This window comes from Baudoinia panamericana (assembly GCF_000338955.1).
Source record: "Baudoinia panamericana UAMH 10762 unplaced genomic scaffold BAUCOscaffold_7, whole genome shotgun sequence".
In the NCBI taxonomy this organism is placed as follows: domain Eukaryota; kingdom Fungi; phylum Ascomycota; class Dothideomycetes; order Mycosphaerellales; family Teratosphaeriaceae; genus Baudoinia; species Baudoinia panamericana.
This window is the reverse complement of record NW_006911263.1, coordinates 285,250-303,500: the sequence shown is the minus strand read 5'-3', so window position 1 is coordinate 303,500 and position 18,251 is coordinate 285,250. Positions and strand designations below refer to the sequence as shown.

Genomic DNA, 18,251 nt, shown 5'->3' with positions numbered 1-18,251 from the left:
CGTTTTCCAGCTGCCCTAAGCCAACTTACCATGATCTGCCGTACACATGGTGAGCGCCGGGCAAGGCTGGCGAGATCATGGTCATTCACGTAGCAGTACCGGTACCAGAGCCCCTTACGACGCCTTGTTGGAGCTTCGCGATTGCGATGTATGCGAAGTCTGAGCCGACTACCTCTGCGTCCATCAGAACGATGAGGTCGAGAAGTCGAAGCAAGTCCAAATGACGGATGCCATTGTCGCAGATACGCAGAGAGCATACGCTCGGCTTGGAGAAGACTACGATGGAGCTTCCTACGCAATTGAAACTCTACGGTTAAACGCCATCAGACACAACCCTATATTTCACTGCGGGCCAACTCAGTATTCTCGGTTGTCGCACGCAATCGTGGCAATGAGTGAACGCCGGTTCTGCGCAGAGTATTGATCATACAAGAGATCTGTCTTGCTGTAGAGCCGACTCTCCTTTGCGGAAGGGAACAAATAGAGCTTCGTCTCTACTTGCTAGCATTTCGAGCGTTGCACGACCCAGAACCCGAGGCATCGGATCTCATGAACCTCTTCAGTCTCATCACCAACCTCTACAAGAAAATCCGCACTGGCACTCGTACAGCGTTTGACCGTGCCGTACTGATGAGTCGAGCCTCTCGCAACAAAAAGCTCGGGACAAGATCTTTGCGATTCGCGGCTTGTGTTACCCGGCAAGATTGCTGTCAAAACCGTCGATTACCGTCAAAGCGTAAAGGAAGGGCGGCAACTTCTTCCTGAAGACACATCCACGGCGTGATCTGTTGCACAAATGGTCGCCAACAAACCCCTCCGTATCGCAGGACACGGATTGCAGGATCTGGGTCGAAACAAGGTGTTCGGTGCAGGCCGAGCCTTCGGACATGATCGAAAGCGAACAGGAACTGAGTCAAACCACTCGACATGTTCTACGCGATATGAGATTGGTGTTTACAAATACAGGACGTATCCGGTCAGACTACCATCACGCTAAGGTTGGCGACCTGATTTGCAGATTGCAAGGCTGTCCGCTGCCCGCCGTGCTTCGGCATTGTCCGTTGGCTGGACACGACTCTGCGCCTGGTGTTGAGTCGCATTATTATGAATATATAGGCGATGTCTATTGCGGTTCGGTGGATAGCAGAGTGTGGAACCGGTTCGAGCCGAGATTCTGGCAGACCATACCTCTGAGATAGTTCTTAACGCTCCAATGCGCTTTCAGTTGTAATTATTCATTGCGCTCAGTGCCGCACATGATTCGCGCAGTATGTAGCGGAGGACTTAAATCAGTTGCTTCCCGTGACGAAACAGAGCGTATACATATGGCCACATAATCCCATGTATTTAACTCATACTGACCTGTACCACACTGGTGTCTGCTCCTTCAAGCGATATGTCGGCTTTTCGGGATGTCCCCTCCCGATGTTCTTCGCGGAATGAGTCCGCTATATGGTCCAAAGATTTTCCAGAAGTCGAGATTGAAATGCATGGCTTGACTCTACGATGGTATGTACTAGTAGCTTGACTTCCTATGACCTAACTAACGGCTGTCTCAGAAGATCAAGGCGCTCACACGCCCGTCAGCTTCGTATCAAACACCTGGCAGCGATGTCACTCGCGCAACAAGAAATCTCGACCCAGCGGCGCATCCTTTCGAGCGGGCGAGAGAGTACACCCGAGCGCTCAATGCTACCAAGTTGGAGCGCATGTTCGCCGCTCCATTCGTTGCACAGCTAGGGCGAGGCCATGTCGACGGAGTATACGTCCTTGCGAAGGACCCGAACTCGCTTGATCGATTTGCAAGTGGCAGCGGCGATGGAGTGGTGAAGGTGTGGGACTTGCCGAGTCGCGACGAGGTATGGCAGACGCAGGCGCATGAGAATCTCGTGAAGGGCATTTGCTGGACGCAGGACAAGAAGCTGCTTTCTTGCGGCAGTGATCGAACGGTCAAACTCTACGACCCCTACAATACCACCTCTGGGAGCGCACCAACCGCCACATGGCTGGGCCAGAATGCCTACACCGGCATTACGCGCCACCGCAGCGAGCCTGTATTCGCCGTCTCCTCCGCCAACATCTCCCTCTACGACCTCACCCGCCCTTCATCCACGCCAACGCAAACACTCGCCTGGCCCACCTCCATCGACACCATCACCGCCATCTCTCTCAACCAAACCGAAACATCTATCCTCGCCTCGTGCGCCACCGACCGCTCTCTTGTCCTCTACGACCTCCGTACCGCCTCGCCCTTACATCGTTCCATACTCACGCTAGCCTCCAATGCGATAAGCTGGAACCCGATGGAAGCCTTCAATCTCGCCGTAGCAAACGAAGACCACAACATCTACCTCTTCGACATGCGAAACCTCTCCCGCGCCCTCAACATCCTCAAAGACCACGTCAGCGCAGTTATGGACGTCGAGTTCTCCCCGACGGGCGAAGAACTAGTGAGCGCGAGCTACGACCGCAGCGTGCGCCTGTGGAAACGCAACGAAGGCCATTCCCGAGATATATACCACACGAAGCGCATGCAGCGCGTCTTCTCCGTCCGGTGGACACCAGACAACGCTTACATCCTGAGTGGTTCCGACGACGGCAACATCCGGCTCTGGCGCAGTAACGCTTCCGAGAGGGCAGGGGTGAAGACGGCGCGGCAAAGGCAGAAGCTGGAGTATGATGAGGCGTTGAAGAAGCGGTATGCGCATATGCCGGAGATCAAGAGGATTGGGAGGCACAGGCATGTTCCTCAGCAGGTGAAGAAGGCCGGGGAGATCAAGGGAGAGGAGGTGAAGGGGATGAAGAGGCGGGAGGAGAATGAGAGGAGGCATGGGAAGAAAGGGGTGAAGAGGAGGAGTGAGCGGGAGAAGATGGTTCTGGCGACGGAGAAGTAGGGTTTGTACGTGAAGTGGATGGTTTGGATGCATCGCGGGGGAGTTTATGACTCGGTTTGGGAGGTGGCGTTTCCGTTTGGATGAGGTATACCCAAAGGCGTCGGGTAGACTGTACTGCGGAGGACTTCAGCCCTTGCTGTAGGAACGTGTCTTCGGGTAACAATGCGGCACGCTCGTGTACTGTGTACTGTGTACTTGGGAATAGTCTTTCCCTCCCACGTGCTAGGGTCCCGAATCCACTGCGACAGACTTTCGTGCCTGCCGTCTATGGTGCGATTGCATCTAGCTTGTGGAATCTGATTATGTACAGTCTTGTAGGAGGTCGATACATGTAACCATCTTGGCCACTGCTTCTTCCATGTGCGGACGCAAGCCACGTCACTCTCAGCGAACGAGAGCGCGGAAAGCTTGCGTCAGCTGAAAGGAGACACCGCAGACAAGCTTTCCAACAGCTCTTGAACCCCCTCTTGGCGACCTCGAAGCTCGCTGCATGTGTGCATGGAACGGGCAACGAACATTCACTCCCAGTAGCATCCAACAAGCTTCTCTCGTCTTCGCGTGTGGAGGCGAAGTCTGGCAGCGATGCTCTCCCTCAACACCCTCCCCTCCTCCCTCGTCGCACTCGTCCTAGCAGCATCCCCTCTCGCCTCAGCCTTCTACCTCCCCGGCATCACACCAACCAACTACAAAGAAGGCGACCTCGTCCCCTTGACCGTCAACCACATCACCCCCTCCCAAACCGGCACCGTTGGCGATGGCACCCATCAACGCACGCGCTCCGTCTTCGCCTTCGACTACTACCACCCTGCCTTCCACTTCTGTCAGCCCGAAGGCGGCGCGCAAGACATCTCCGAGTCGCTGGGTAGCATCCTATTCGGCGACCGCATTCAGACGAGTCCCTTCGAGCTGCGCATGGGCGTGAATGAGACGGGGTGCAGGGCTGTATGCGACGAGGTGCAGTTCGAACCGCGGGATGCCAAGTTCGTGAATCGACGGATATGGCAGGGTTACGGCGTCAATTGGCTCATTGATGGACTGCCCGCGGGGAGTAGATGGATCGATCCGAGCACGGAGTCGGAGTTTTACATGCCTGTTTTCGCGCTGGGGAGGACGGATGAGGAGAAGGCTTACCTGAACAATCATTACAATATCTACATTGATTACCATCAGGTGCGGCAGGATCAGTATAGGATTGTGGGGATTGAAGTGCGGCCGGAGTCGCTGGGTGAGAGTCGCAGGACAGGGACGGGAGATGATTACTCTGCGACGTGTGGGAATGTAGGCACGGCGCTATCGCTGGACGACAAGGTCACCACGAGCGTCACATGGACGTACAGCGTCTTCTGGCAGCCATCACCCACCTCCTTCGCCACGCGTTGGGACAAATACCTGCACGTCTTCGACCCGAAGATCCACTGGTTCTCCCTCATCAACAGCGCCGTCATCGTCAGCTTCCTCGTCGGTATGGTCAGCAGCGTGCTCGTGCGCACCCTGCGCCGCGACATCAAACGCTACAACCGCCTCGACCAACTTGGCCTCGACGACCTCGGTGACACCAGCGTCAACGCCGAAGACGGTGTGGTAGAAGACAGCGGCTGGAAACTCGTCCACGGCGACGTCTTCCGCCCGCCCCGCTACTCCCTCGCCCTCTCCGTCCTCGCGGGCAACGGCGCGCAACTCCTCACCATGGCCGCGGCAACCATCATCTTCGCCGTCATCGGCTTCCTCTCCCCCTCCAATCGCGGCAGTCTCGCCACCGTCATGATATTACTCTACACCCTCTTCGGCTTCATCGGCGGCTACGCCAGCTCGCGCATCTACAAATCCTTCAACGGCAGCAAGTGGAAACACCTCTTCCTCCTCACCCCCTCCGCCCTCCCCGCGCTAGTCTTCGGCATCTTCTTCCTCCTCAACCTCTTCGTCTGGGCGCGCGGCAGCAGCGGCGCCGTCCCTTTCACCACCATGCTAGTGGTAGTAGGGATCTGGTTCCTCATCTCCGTCCCGCTCAGCCTTATAGGCTCATGGCTAGGATTCAAACAACCGCAACCCGACCCTCCCGTCCGCACGAACCAAATCCCACGCCAGATCCCGCCAGCGCAGGGCTACCTCCGCCTCATCCCGAGCATGCTGCTAGTCGGCGTGTTACCCTTCGGCGCCATCTTCGTGGAACTCTACTTCATCATGAACTCCCTCTGGAGCAACAGGATCTACTACATGTTCGGCTTCCTCTTCCTCTCCTTCGCCCTGCTCGTCGTCACCTCGGCGGCCGTCACGATACTGATGGTCTACTTCTTACTCTGCGCGGAGAACTATCACTGGCAATGGCGGGCCTTTGCCACCAGCGGCGCCAGCGCGATCTATGTGTTTGTGTACAGTTTGGTTTATTGGGCGCGGATGTTGAGTTTCAGTAGCTTCTCGGGCGGGGTGTTGTATTTGGGGTATTCGGCGTTGTTGAGCTTTTTGTGGTTTGTCATGAGCGGTAAGTCTCTACTATCCTAACGTGACATGACGTATGGATTTGGCTGACTGTGATGTGCTACAGGTACGATCGGATTCTTTGCTTGCTGGGTGTTTGTACAGCGGATCTACGGATCGTTGAAGATTGATTGAGGGAGCATGAGGGCATTATAGCGAGCGAACCTTTGTACGTTGAGCGAGATGCATTTTGTAACATCATTGCCAGCTTCGTGCTGGGACTCTTATCGCTCGCCTGGGTGCTATCTACGCATTGCATTCTGACCTGTGTTGATCCTCCGCCATGCTCATCTGGCTGTGACTCCAGGCCTGTTATTACAGATATTCTAGGGGCGTATGCAGATATTGCATGCAGGTGTAGCATGCGACACTGCCGGCGTGCCTGACCGATCGTCGGCATGGGATCTGACATGACGTCAAAACTCTTAGTGGGGAAATAGTGGCGGAGACGATGTGTTTGTTTGAAGGCCAGTTCCAGTCTACACTGCAGCAGCACTTCGCCTTCTCACACAATCCACTCCTCGAAGGAAATTGACACGGTAAGTCGTACTCCCGTCATCGCATACAAACAGCTTGGCGGCCAAGTGTTGCCATCTACTGCTCGGATGTCCTGTTCCACTGATCCGTCGATGCCCCGCTTCACATCACCTGCACGCCTTGAATCCTCCTTCTACTCCTACTCTTACTACCCCCGCAGAGCACGTACTTACACCCTTGATACAGACAATCAATCTCCCATCCACAAACACTACAAATCACAGCAAGGATGTCGTTCAGCAACACCGACACCGGCAGCAAGCCCGCCGACCCGTACACGCAGAAGAACATCCAGGACCCGGATCTTCATGAGAAGGTGCAGGACTTGATCGGCTTCGTCGACCGGTGCAAGTTCTGCATGATGACTACCAACACCAGCGACGGTCTGTTGGCAAGTCGGTGTATGGCGTTGGCCGGAAAGGTAAAAAACCACGCCTAAACGAGACACACATCACAAGCGGACCCCTCCGCTGACGATACTCTCATTCTGTAGGAGGGCAACGGCGTCGACTTCATCTTCCACGCCAACACCGAATCCGGCAAGACCAACGACCTCGACGCCCACCCGGAAATCAACCTCGGCTTCCTCAACAACTCGGGCGAGTGGGCCTCCATCTCCGGCAAGGCTTCTGTCATCACCGACCGCGATATGGTGCACAAGCACTACTCCCCGGCGCTGAAGGCGTGGATTGGCGATCTCGGTGACGGCAAGCATGATGGTGGGCCGGATGATCCGAGAGTGGCTGTTATCAAGGTGCAGAGTACGTGGTTGTTGTGCAATGGTTGCGTATGTGGAAGTGTATGTAAGGGCTGACTTTATGATTGTAGGCAAGACGGCGCAATATGCCGTCAGCCGCAACACGCAGATTGGCAGTAGGTCTACGTTTCCTCGGACAGTCAGTTGGCCTGGATGCTAATGCTGATCGTACCAGGCATGATCGAGGTCGCCAAGGGTATCATCACGGGCGAGGCACCACAGGTCAACAAGCTCCGCCACCTCAGCGAGCAGGAGCTCCAGCAGGCGAGGAGCTCTTAAGCAGCTGGGTTATGGGAGCAGAAAGGCGGCAGACTCGAGCACCATCACATGCATGATCGCTCGATGCCGACACTGCTCTCGAAGCACGCCGTTGGGTGAGATAGGCGCACCCTTCGTAGCCGGCCATCAGAATCAGCCAAGCAAAAGGATTCATACCTCACCCTGGCGCCCATATTACGGGAAAGTGGTGACATAGATGTCAACAGTTCTGTTAACCTCGTACCGGGATTGCATCCTTCTTGTTGGCTCTTCACAACCTCACAATCGAAAAGTATACCAGGCAATCCTGTATCCGGAACGCCGAGCCTTACACCAATGACCGCACAGAGTTCCACCAGCTCTCCCACACCACGTCTCCAGCCCTAGCGATGGGCAATGGCCTAACACGTTCGCTTCATAATGCTCCAGACATTGAAAGGTTGGTATGTATGTACTCTGACCAAGCCTAAACACAAGCTTCCAGGGCTCGGGTGCAAAGGCAGCCATACCATCAAGTGTTCGCCGGTGAGGCTTGCATGAGCGTTCGCTCAGCTCCGTGAATGCAGACTCGAGCGGACAGTTCTTGCGCCGCACCCCGTGCAATGTGTTGATCCTTCAGTAATGGTGCAGGGCCAAGGGGCGAGGTGCTCGCGACTGCGGTCTACGGGTTAGAGAACCCTCGAGCGCGCATATAACAACCCCTTTGCCAAGCAGACCTCCTCCTTCTCCCTCCCTCCAGCTTCGGATCGAGACCTTCAGAACCCAGCATAGCCTCGGACCCCACATTCTCCCACCCCTGTGAGACCGTCCTAAACCCCCCTCCAAACTCGGGCCACATCGTCCTCCGCACCGACCAACTTCTCCGCCATGTGTACCTTCCAGACAACCTTCGTCGGCGCCCATGCGGTCTACGAAAACGACTTCCTCTGCTTCCTAGCGTACGACAATGAGCACGACCGTCTCGCATCGTCAAGATGCCTGAGATAGCGGCGCTAAGCGATCATCTGAAGACGTGTGGGCAAGAGCATGTCGCGCTCACGTAGCCGACTCTGCAGGCGCTGGCGTTGTCGTATTTGCAGCGGAATCAGCACGGGATTGAGCCGTGTTGGTGTGTTAAATCATGGGCCGACTACTAGTGCTTATTGGAAGGTTGGTCTTGAAGTGCCTTGTCTTGAGAAAGTGTGACTGACTCTGTCTTCTGTTGTTGACGGGATCCTGATGGGAGTCAGGTAAGCGTGCATGCACTCTGCTCGTGTTAATCTCTGTCGAGGGATGGTGTTAATGCGAACGCGTCTTGGATCGAAACCCAGGTCGACAACCTCGACGTAGCTGCAACCCAGGCATTCATGGAGTCCAAAGAGTGCTATGAGAACCCCATCGACGTCGACTGTACGCTCGGTGACCTCATCGGTGGCCTGCAGTCCGGTGAAGATGAAGCTGCCATCGAGAAGAGGCCGGATATCGGGCGGAGACGAGTGGACATAGTTCCAGCATGAGGTGTGGTTGAAGGCTGTACATAATGCATTACACGGGTATCCACAAAGGCAACAACGCCCGCTGGAACGACGACATCGTATGTGCAAAGTGTAGCAAGATCATCTACTCTCAAACAGCGGATCGCGGCTGTTCTTTCGCGCAGCCTGTTGCGCCTCCGTCTGCTCGGCAGCCGGCGCCGTTTCGGTCGCGCTTGCAATGTTCGTTGGTGAACTCGTTTGTTCTGCTCCTACCGGTGACTTTACCGCGGGTGCTTCTGCAGCTGCAGCCGGACCGACTGTGTTTGCTTCCAATTCTACCGGCTCCATCTTCTGATGGTTCTGTTCGGGCAGTTCGTTCAAGCCGTCTCTTTCTGGCTCCAACTCTGCTATCGTGCCATCCGTTCCGCGTGGATGGCCTTCCTTCTTCTCGTTCGCGTATCCCGCGCCTGCCATCATTGGTTCTCCAGCCGGAAGTTCCGCCTTTTGGCCGACGTAGGGCTGAGCAGCAGGACCGTCTCTCGGTACATCCGTTGCTTCTACTCCACCTGGTGTTTTCGGGTGCCGTTTCCTGTACAGGTAGAACCACACTCCCAAAGCGAGCAGTGCCGCGCAGGGCACGCCGACTCCAACACCGATGCCTGCCTGTGCTCCAGCACTTAGACCGCCTGACGCGGCGCTTGTTGTTGCTGATGTTGAGGTTCGTGATGAAGTGCGCGAAGCGCCTCCGCTTGACGTTCTCGACGGCGAACCACTGCCACTGGAACCAGCGGAAGAACTAGATCGGGCAGCGCTCGATGTTATGGGAGCTGATGAGAGAGACGGCTTCGGTGATCCTGATGTTCCTGGTAACGTTGACAGTGTCGATGTGGGAGTTGATGCCGCTGCGAGGACGGGTGCGCTTGCAGGGGTGAATCTCGTCAGGTCCACACTTCTCCACGCCACCGAGATAGGCCACTGCAAGCCCACGAAGTTGGAGAAAGGGACGGGAGTCGTGACACTGCCGCTGTATATTCGAGTCTGAAGATCACGAACTGTCAGTATCACACCGCACCACACACGCTCTTGCCGGCCTTACCGATGTTGCGACGAACGTGCTACAGTACGCGTAGGTCCCATCGTTGGAGAAGGCCATGCTGCTAGGGCAACACCAGGCTAGGGTCACCGTAGTCGAGGCTGAGGTAGCAGGTACTGGAACTTGCTGGCTGGCCTTACCCCACCCCGAGGGACATACACCAGGCGAGTAGAACAGGTTCGTACTGTACTGCAACGAGAACATGGAGGTCGGGTAGCAGGCCGCCTCTGCAAGGCTGTAGTCGCGGAACGCCGATGGCTGTCCAGATATTGTGCCATCTGCAAGAATGCCGTAAGGCCTGGTGAGACAGGTCGAGTTCGCGGTATAGATGGTCGTTAAGGGTAAGTTGGCGGTCAGAGTCACGGGAGTTGCTTGTCGCGCGGCCAACCCAGCGACGATCGCTGTTATGGTTGGCGTAGGCGCAAGCATCTTTCCGAGGTGAGGTTCGTCAGGGCACTGAATGAAATGGGACTTCGCGGATGTTTTCCTGTCACGCTTTCGCACGGTGCAATAGAATACGAGAGGAAGAGACAGTGAGATAGCGAATGATCGCCTGTGACCGGGCTGATGTGCCGGATTGGGGGAGGGAACCAACAGCGTGCGTGCAGATGGGCGTGGCTTAAGGGAATAGCGCCGTTTTGCTGCGGTCCTTCAATGGGGCCAAGCTACCTTGCAAGCACCCCAGCCTTCACCGGTCGCTGTAGCGTGCTTCTGTGGAGACGCTGTCGTGGCTATACGGGGGTAACGACAGCGCCTGACATCGCGGTCGCTGCTGCTTGCGTGGCTCATCACGGTTGGGCTTCTGCTTGGATGGTGAGTTTGAGTTTGATGAAAGCTCGGCCGCGCCAATCGCCGCAGACCCCTCAGACAGGCCCACTACATGTAGCATGGCGGATTCAACCAGCCCTAGCCGCTTAATAATTAGTTTAAAGTTGTTTCATCGAGACTCTCGACGGTCGTCATGCCGCATCCGTCAAACCTACGCAACACGAGACCGAGGCGTGATGGTCGTTCATATACGAGAAGTATACCATGCACCTCCTAAAGTGTATATCACCGCAACCGGATCGGTCCCCCCTTCATGCCAGACGCCTCGTTGTTCACTAGCTGGTCTGTGAGAACCACGCCCTCCAGGCAGTGAACTGCATATGGTCACGAAGGCAGCTTGTGATAAGTTGTTAAGATGGTCACCCGTCAAGCTACCCTTTTCCCTACGCATCAAGTCATCTACAGCATCACCAACCTACCACCATCGTTCGAGATCCGCTCGTCCAAGTACACCTTGTTGTGGATCCATCCACCCCTTCCATCACCAAGCTCAGCCTCAAGCGCTCTGCCGCCTTCCGTCAGGTGAATGTGTCTCGCACTCGCCGCGAAGTCACCACCCTTTGACCAAAGCAAGCGCCCATCAGTATTGGTGAAGCAGTCGTTCAGATCGAGGTACGACCTTTGATGCTGACCGTGGCCGGTTAAACACTCCGCAGCAAGGGTGCACCGGTCCTCCATGTATATGTCGCGAGAATTCCTCGAGAAGTTGCCGCCAGCGATGCCTCCACCGCCGTGACCCTGGTGCTGCATCTGCGCGTCGTGCTTCTGCTGTTCGTCTTTCCGGTGCTTCTTGTACGCGTCCTCGAGCATTGACCCGGCGACTGCGCCGCCGATGCCGCCGATGATGCCGTGGCCGCCCATGCGGTGTCCGCCGTAGGCTCCCGCAGCGCCACCGGCAAGGGCACCCATTACGCCTCGGTCGCCTTCGGCTCCTGGGGGAAGAGGTTGTCCGGTTGCTGGATCAATGGGTCCGTAAGGCTGCTCGCCGTAGCCAGGTTGTTGCTGAGGGTATGCGTGTTGAGGGTATTGTTGGTATTGCTGCTCTTGGCCGTATGGGGGATATTCTGGCGGCTGCTGCATGTGCGGCGATATGTGCGATGCTTTGTACGGCTGGTTTCCGTAGCTTGGGTACGCTTCATTTGAACGTTGCGGGTATGGATCATTGTTCGCTGCGTAGTAACCCTGCGCAGCACCAGGTCCAGCACCATAGGAAGAAGTTTGGTAGGACGGCTCTGCATTGTAGGCTTGGCCTTGGCCGGCATTGTAGGTACCGTAGTTTGGTTCATTCTGGCTATATGAAGGCTGCTGGTATGCGTAAGGTTCGCCACCTTGGTAGCCACCTGGTGGCGGATGCTGCGTCATTGCTTGAAAGCTCAGAAAGTGAAGATTTGAGCGTGGTCTATTGAAGAGCAGTTGGAGGAGTGGAAATCCAAGGGGAATAGTGATAATGAGCTTGAAGTACCGGCTTGAGGCTGCAGGTGGCCATGTCAAGCTGAAGTACACAGCCACACAGCTCTTACCTTCACGCACGTCTTCCGCCCACAACCATCACATCTTGGCATTACCAGCCATCTCACCAGGCAACCAGATAAGTGGCAAAGCTTTCGTCAGTGAATGTGCGGTTCACACGGGCAGTGAGAAGAAATGGCTCCACGATTGTGTTTCTGGCAGCGGGCCAAGCTTCGTTTTGAGTCCTCTTATGGGTACATGTACACATGATATAATCCTTTGCCCTCAAGTCTAACATTCAAACTCCCGCAGCCACGGTAGAACTCGTCATACAATACATAAGGGTATCTTCCGTCCGTGCAAATGCTAATAACGAACACCTAGACCATGCGCTGCATCCGATGCGAACGAGCTCCGACAAGCACCACCCAGAACACGCAATCCATGCAAAATACATGTACCGGTAGCTGAGACATTCCATCTTATGCGGCTACCGTGGTTGATCCAGACTCGGTTCGGTTCAAGTATGGATGCTCCAAGCACTCTTCCGCCGAGATCCTGTTTCCGGGATGGAGATTGAGGCATGCCCTCATAAAATTGATCGCCTCCTTCTCATCCTCACTCAGTCCCTCACCTGGTCCCTCTGCACTTTTCTTGTTACGACCAGTGCACCAGAGGATGATCTTCTCCCAGCTATGCCCAGTCTCCGTCATCGATGGAATGTTGGTCTGCAGTATCTGGCCATGCAAGAATGCAACCTGCTTCATTTTCTGCTTCCCGAAGATACAAGACAGCTCAATGAAGGCGTCTATATCGTCCGCGGAGTGGAAGAAGGGGAAGCGCTTGCTCAGGAAGGTCAGCAAGATGATGCCGCAGGACCAAATGTCAATGAGGCAGCTTTGAGCGGTGCACTTCAATAGCACTTCCGGAGCGCGGAAGCCACGCGTGCCCGCTCGATTAGCGCGGCGAGAGGGACGTTGGTCGTCTTTCGGGTAAGATGGCTTTGGCAACGGCACGTTGGAAGTTCGGGCTGCATCGAGTTTCCGAGCGTAGACAGAGCTTTGGACCTTGCGCGCCCTTTCTTCTTGCTCATAGCAGCACTGGCAGTGGTGGTAGTCTGTACCTTCACGCTCGGCCAAGCCAAAGTCGACGAGTACGCCATGTCGCTGACTAGGCGAGTACAGGAAGTTGGTAGGCTTGATGTCGCGGTGAATGATGTCGGCGTCATGGACCGACTTGACTGCTGAGAACAGATTCCGGAGATAGTCGCGAATCTCGTCCATGCTGAAGTCGCGATAGTAGTCCCGGAAGTCCTTGTGCTGAAAGTACGGCAGGATCGCAATCACCTGGTCTTGGTGACGGAAAGCCGTGATCAACGGGCAGACGTTCGGCGAGCTGCGCAAGTCATGCAGCAGCTCCAGTTCGTTAAGTATACGAAGCGGCGAGGATGTGACATAGATCTTCTTAATGGCCACATATCGGGGCTTCTGTTGGCGAACGAGTGATTGCTTCACGGCTGAAGAGTCACTATCACGGTTCTCTTTGTTGGCCTCGAGATCCCAGTCATTCTGGTAGTGGTCGTAGAGTAGATCCTCGGCCTTGTAGACGGTGGAGAAAGTACCCTCGCCAATACGGTTGATGAGGCGGTAACGCTGAGTAATATTCTTGAACGACGCCTCAAAGCGTGCAATGTCATCGGCGACCAGGTCATCCATCTCGCCATCACCCTCAGAGACTGTGCCGCCGCTTTCCTCCAGCGGACCCATGCTCTCCTCGAGCTCGTCGGTCTCCACTTCGGTGCTGTCGCCACGCTTCACATCATCTTCGTGAACGAGCATTGGGTGCTGTGTCCGCCTGAGAGTGGCAGCCATGATAGGCTACAGCTTCACAATTGCGCCACTGAACGGAAGTGTGCAGAAGAAGCCTCAGCAAATGCAGTGCGTTCACGTCGTGCATTGCACTTCGCTTACTGGGGAAGGTGCGCGGGACGCGTCGTTTGGCTCTAACCCGAAACAGTAGAGGTTCGAAAACACCGTCTTCAAGCCGGGCCATCACAAATGCGCCATCGAACATGCGCCTACGTTTCTGATAAAGCGACGAAAGCTAACAAATTCGCCGTCATGGCGGACTTTGACATCAACGAGGCGCTCAAAGCGTATCTGGATGATCCACAAGCCATCCTAACACCAGAGGCCGGTGCGACGTTGCTGGACTGCGAGAACGATCCAGATGATTTCACGCCTGGATTGATCAACAGCGTGCTCAATCCAATCATTGAGTCTATCGCGGAAAACCCAGATGCGATTGCGCATGCATCAGTATTCGACAGCCTCCAATTCCTCCTAAAGTGCGCACCCATCGTTCCTCCAGACCAACGGTCTGCTCTCAAAGCGCAAGATACTGGCACTGACTGTGAGCTGTTCGCACTTTGTAGGCAGACCTCGTACATACCGCCCGTATCCCTCGGCAAGCTTCTCGACCTTGTTGTTAGCGGTCTGGGTGCCGAAGCGGAGACTATCCACCATGAAGCCCAGGATGTTGAGACGGAAACGGCGTCGCACAAGCAGACGCTCGAAATGTTCGCATTCCTTCTACAGTGGTGTATAGCCGCCATGGAGACGAAGACCGCGGAGAACTCTGCGGCACCTGCACGTGGGAAGGGCGCGAAAGGCGCGAAGAGCAAGAGTGCGCAGAAGGATGGCAACTGGGACCCGTCGAGCCAGCTACAGACGGCTCTGGACACCATGACGAAGGTAATGAAACTCAAGCTGGCCAAGATCTTCGTGACGACAAGCGAGCGGGACACATTCATCAGCCTCTTCACAAGGCCGGTCTACCTCCTCCTCGAGCGGGAGCAGACAGTTAAGAGCACCGCACTCAGAATGCACGCTTTCAAGGTGCTATGTGTCGCTATCAAACACCACGGGCATGCGCATAGTGCGCAGACGAGCGTCATCCAGAACTTGACCTACTTCGAACATCTTGCGGAGCCCATGGCAGAGTTCCTCAACATCTTGGCCGAGCAGTACGACTACCCACAGCTTGCCGAGGAGGTCATGAAGGAGCTGTCGAACAAAGAGTTCAGCGCCAACGACGCCAAGGGTCCGAAATCTGTGTCTACCTTTGTCGCACGACTGTCTGAGCTAGCGCCCCGTGTGGTGCAGCGACAAGTCACGTACCTGGCGAAGCTGCTTGAGAGCGAGAACTACACGCTTCGATGCGCCATTATCGAAGTCTGCGGCAACCTTATTGCGATGCTCTCCAAGGCAGAAGAGGGTGAGCGGAGTGAGAACCATAAGGGCCAGATTAATGCCTTCTTCGACGTGCTTGAGGAGCGCTTTCTGGACGTCAATCCGTACTGCAGGTGCAGAGCTATCCAGGTCTACGTCAAACTATGCGACCTGGAGACGAAGTATCCGAAGCGCCGACAGACTGCGACCGAGCTGGCCACGCGGAGTTTGGAAGACAAGAGTAGCAACGTTCGCCGTAACGCGATCAAGCTGCTTGCTCGTCTGATGGCTACCCACCCCTTTGCCGTCCTGCACGGCGGTCTGCTGAGCTACCGAGACTGGAACGAGCGACTAGAAGCTTGCGAAGCTGAGCTCAATGCCATGAAGCCACCTGCCGGCACGCCAGGCCTCGGCGAGCAGACACAGGCCGAGCCAACAGTAGACGATAGCTTGCTTGATGATGCCACGCAGTCCGAGGAGAAGGCGCCCATGACGGAAGAGCAGAAGCTGGCTGCCTTCAACAAAGCGCAGGAAGATGCTGCCACTGCCGAAGCGCTCAGCAAGCTGCAGCTCACACGGCGTTACTATATCGAGGCACTGCGCTTCATCGAGGCGCTGCACGAAGCCAGCCCGCAGATTACGCAACTGTTAGCGAGCAAGAACAAGTCCGAGGTCATCGAGGCCATGGACTTCTTCGTTGTGGCTGATGCTTACCATCTTGCAATTGCAAAGACCGGCATCAGGCGCATGCTACGTCTGATCTGGACGAAGGGCAACAGCGACGAAGGCAAAGGCGTGCAGACGCATCTGATCGAGTGTTACAAGGGTCTGTTCTTCGACGCTCCCGGCAACTTCTCCGCTAATGATGCTGCCAACTACGTGGCAAGGAACATGATCAGCCTGACCTTTGGCGCAAGCCCAGCTGAACTAACGAGCCTCGAACAGCTGCTGGCTACCATGATGAAGGAGAAGTGCATTCCGGAGCTCGTCGTCCAAAAGCTGTGGCAAGTCTATGGGATTCAGAAGAAGGAGATCAGCAAACAGCAACGACGCGGCGCCATCATCGTGCTTGGTATGCTGGCTCTCGCGGACCCGGAGGTTGTTGTCAAGGAGATGGAAATCTGTCTGCGCATCGGTCTCGGTCCCATCGGCCAGAAGGATCTGGTTCTGGCTAGATACACTTGCATCGCTCTGATGCGCATGACTGACAACAAGCCGTCGAAAGGCACACAAGGCAAGCCGAGCACAAGGCTGCCGAATGATCATGCAGTGCTCGTCCGCTTGTCCAATCTGCTTCACATAGAAAGCGACAGCAGAGACTGGTACGGCGTTGCAGAGCAAGCGATCAGCGCCATCTACGCCCTGTCCAAACATCCGGACGTCTTATGTTCTGATATCGTCCGCAAGAAGACCAAAGCGGTGTTTGCTGTGAAGTGCGCCGTGCCGGTGAAGGTGGAACTCAATGACAGTATGGTCGACGCCGATGGAGACATTGAGATGAGTGATGTGCAAGACGAGCCGGAACAGTCGAAAAGCGAACAACAACCAAGTTCTAACGGCGACTCTGCGCTTGCCCTGTCTCAGCTCTTGTTCGCAGTAAGCCATATTGCGCTAAAGCAGATCGTGCATCTTGAGCTCTGTGAGCAAGACTTTAAACGGCGAAAGGCTGAGAAGGAGAAATCAAACCCTGGCTCCTCGCCCGTAAAGAAGGCGCCGGGTGGCAAAACGCCAGCCACATCGAAGAAGAGCGATGGTAAGAAGCAAGAGGAACAAGATGAGCTAGACCTCATGGCGGGTACGACTGAAGACGACTTTACGGACGTGATCGCTCAGGTCAGAGAGCGCGAGTTACTTTATGGTCGGCACAGCCTGCTTTCGAATTACGGTCCGCTCGTCCAGGAGATCTGCAGCAACAACACTGCGTACTCGAACGCCGAGCTACAAGCTCAGGCGGCGCTGTGTATGGCGAAGTTAATGTGCGTCAGCTCGGAGTACTGCGAAGCCAACCTTGGCCTCCTCATCACGATCCTCGAGCGGTCGCCATCAGCCACCACGCGCAGCAATCTTGTCGTCGCTTTGGGTGACATGGCTGTCTGCTTCAACCATCTGATAGACGAAAACACCGACTTCTTATACCGGAGACTATCAGACCCGTCGCTGCCGGTCAAGCGCACGTGCTTGATGACGCTGACTTTCTTAATCCTGGCCGGTCAGGTCAAGGTCAAAGGACAGCTGGGTGAGATGGCGAAGTGCGTGGAAGACTCCGACGAGCGGGTGCGAGAGATGAGTCGCATGTTCTTCGCGGAGCTTGCTGGCAAGGACAACGCGGTGTACAATCACTTCGTCGACATGTTCAGCCTGCTGTCAGCGGATGAAGGACTGGAGGAAGACCGCTTTCGAAGGGTCATTAAGTTCCTTGCAAGCTTCATCGAGAAGGTGAGTCGTGATGCAGATCAAGCTTGTGTGGGGAGGACGAACGCTAATTGTTGGGACAGGACAAGCACGCCAAGCAGTTGGCGAGCAAGCTCGCTCCAAGGCTACAAAGAGCGGAAAGCGAACGCCAGTGGAACGATGTCGCTTATGCTCTGGGCCTCCTACCGCACAAGAGTGAAGACATCGCTAAGCTGATCGGCGATGGTTGTAAGGTTGTGGAAGCGGCAGCATAAGCTAGTCAACATTCGGGCCCTCAGGACTTGCTGGTGTTGGGGTGTTAAACTCGACTTTGTATATACCCTGGCCTGCCGTGTAAATGGTGCAGCCACACTAACATTCTTGTATTACGCGGATCCACACAGCTATGTTACGCGGTTCGCATTGAATCACAGCAGGAGAGGGGGAAAGCGCCCTTCGGATATCACGGCTGTCACGGCTGGCTTGCTCTTCTCCTCCCCTGTACTGGAACGGCGATCTCAATCACTATATAGACGCCTTCATGCGCTGCACGGACATCAATAAAGCCTTCTCTACGGGAAAGAATCTCTAGCTCGTCTCAAGGCGGCGGAGAATGACAGATCCACAAGGCCGAGAGTGAAGGGAGGTGCAGACAAGCACAGCTGTGACAGAACCTCAGCCGATAAGCATAAATTGCCTTAAACGCGCCTTAAGTAGCGCCACCTCGTGGCATCCATCACCCTAGCTGCATGCGGCTTGAGCCTGGACTGCACGCCGCAATGTTTGGCTCGGCAATATTGTCCCGTCTGAAACAATACAGGCTTGACGATCTCTATATCCCGTCCGATAGCTTTCTGCAGGTGTCAGCATGGCTTTGTCTCAGCA

General features: G+C 55.5%; 7 protein-coding genes across 7 annotated transcripts; 4 read left to right on the top strand and 3 right to left on the bottom strand.

Moving 5' to 3' along the window:
• Nucleotides 1-1,506: 1,506 nt before the first annotated feature.
• BAUCODRAFT_122947 (uncharacterized protein) lies at nt 1,507-2,894 on the top strand (the record flags this gene model as incomplete). The annotated part of the gene is made up of 2 exons (XM_007678892.1): nt 1,507-1,509; nt 1,560-2,894. The coding sequence occupies 2 exons, from the start codon at nt 1,507-1,509 to the stop codon at nt 2,892-2,894; spliced, it is 1,338 nt and encodes a 445-aa protein (XP_007677082.1).
• A 582-nt stretch (nt 2,895-3,476) lies between these two features.
• Nucleotides 3,477-5,504, top strand: BAUCODRAFT_122946 (uncharacterized protein; the record flags this gene model as incomplete). Its single annotated transcript, XM_007678891.1, has 2 exons — nt 3,477-5,373; nt 5,437-5,504. 2 exons carry the CDS (start codon nt 3,477-3,479, stop codon nt 5,502-5,504), a joined length of 1,965 nt encoding a protein of 654 aa, XP_007677081.1.
• A 631-nt stretch (nt 5,505-6,135) lies between these two features.
• On the top strand, nt 6,136-6,942 carry BAUCODRAFT_122945 (uncharacterized protein; the record flags this gene model as incomplete). The annotated part of the gene is made up of 4 exons (XM_007678890.1): nt 6,136-6,327; nt 6,400-6,667; nt 6,735-6,779; nt 6,839-6,942. 4 exons carry the CDS (start codon nt 6,136-6,138, stop codon nt 6,940-6,942), a joined length of 609 nt encoding a protein of 202 aa, XP_007677080.1.
• Nucleotides 6,943-9,082: 2,140 nt separating this feature from the next.
• On the bottom strand, nt 9,083-10,126 carry BAUCODRAFT_497660 (uncharacterized protein). Its single transcript, XM_007678889.1, has 2 exons — nt 9,488-10,126; nt 9,083-9,413 (listed from the first exon to the last, which is right to left on the bottom strand). The coding sequence occupies exons 1-2, from the start codon at nt 9,895-9,897 to the stop codon at nt 9,314-9,316; spliced, it is 510 nt and encodes a 169-aa protein (XP_007677079.1). The 5' UTR covers nt 9,898-10,126; the 3' UTR covers nt 9,083-9,313.
• A 569-nt stretch (nt 10,127-10,695) lies between these two features.
• On the bottom strand, nt 10,696-11,007 carry BAUCODRAFT_46320 (uncharacterized protein; the record flags this gene model as incomplete). Its single annotated transcript, XM_007678708.2, has 1 exon — nt 10,696-11,007. A coding segment is annotated over one exon (312 nt), but the record flags the coding sequence as incomplete, so codon positions are not given.
• Nucleotides 11,008-12,227: 1,220 nt separating this feature from the next.
• On the bottom strand, nt 12,228-13,583 carry BAUCODRAFT_71150 (uncharacterized protein; the record flags this gene model as incomplete). The annotated part of the gene is made up of 1 exon (XM_007678762.1): nt 12,228-13,583. The coding sequence occupies one exon, from the start codon at nt 13,581-13,583 to the stop codon at nt 12,228-12,230; it is 1,356 nt and encodes a 451-aa protein (XP_007676952.1).
• A 282-nt stretch (nt 13,584-13,865) lies between these two features.
• BAUCODRAFT_71473 (uncharacterized protein) lies at nt 13,866-17,641 on the top strand (the record flags this gene model as incomplete). Its single annotated transcript, XM_007678787.1, has 2 exons — nt 13,866-17,411; nt 17,471-17,641. The coding sequence occupies 2 exons, from the start codon at nt 13,866-13,868 to the stop codon at nt 17,639-17,641; spliced, it is 3,717 nt and encodes a 1,238-aa protein (XP_007676977.1).
• Between the last annotated feature and the right edge of the window lie 610 nt (nt 17,642-18,251).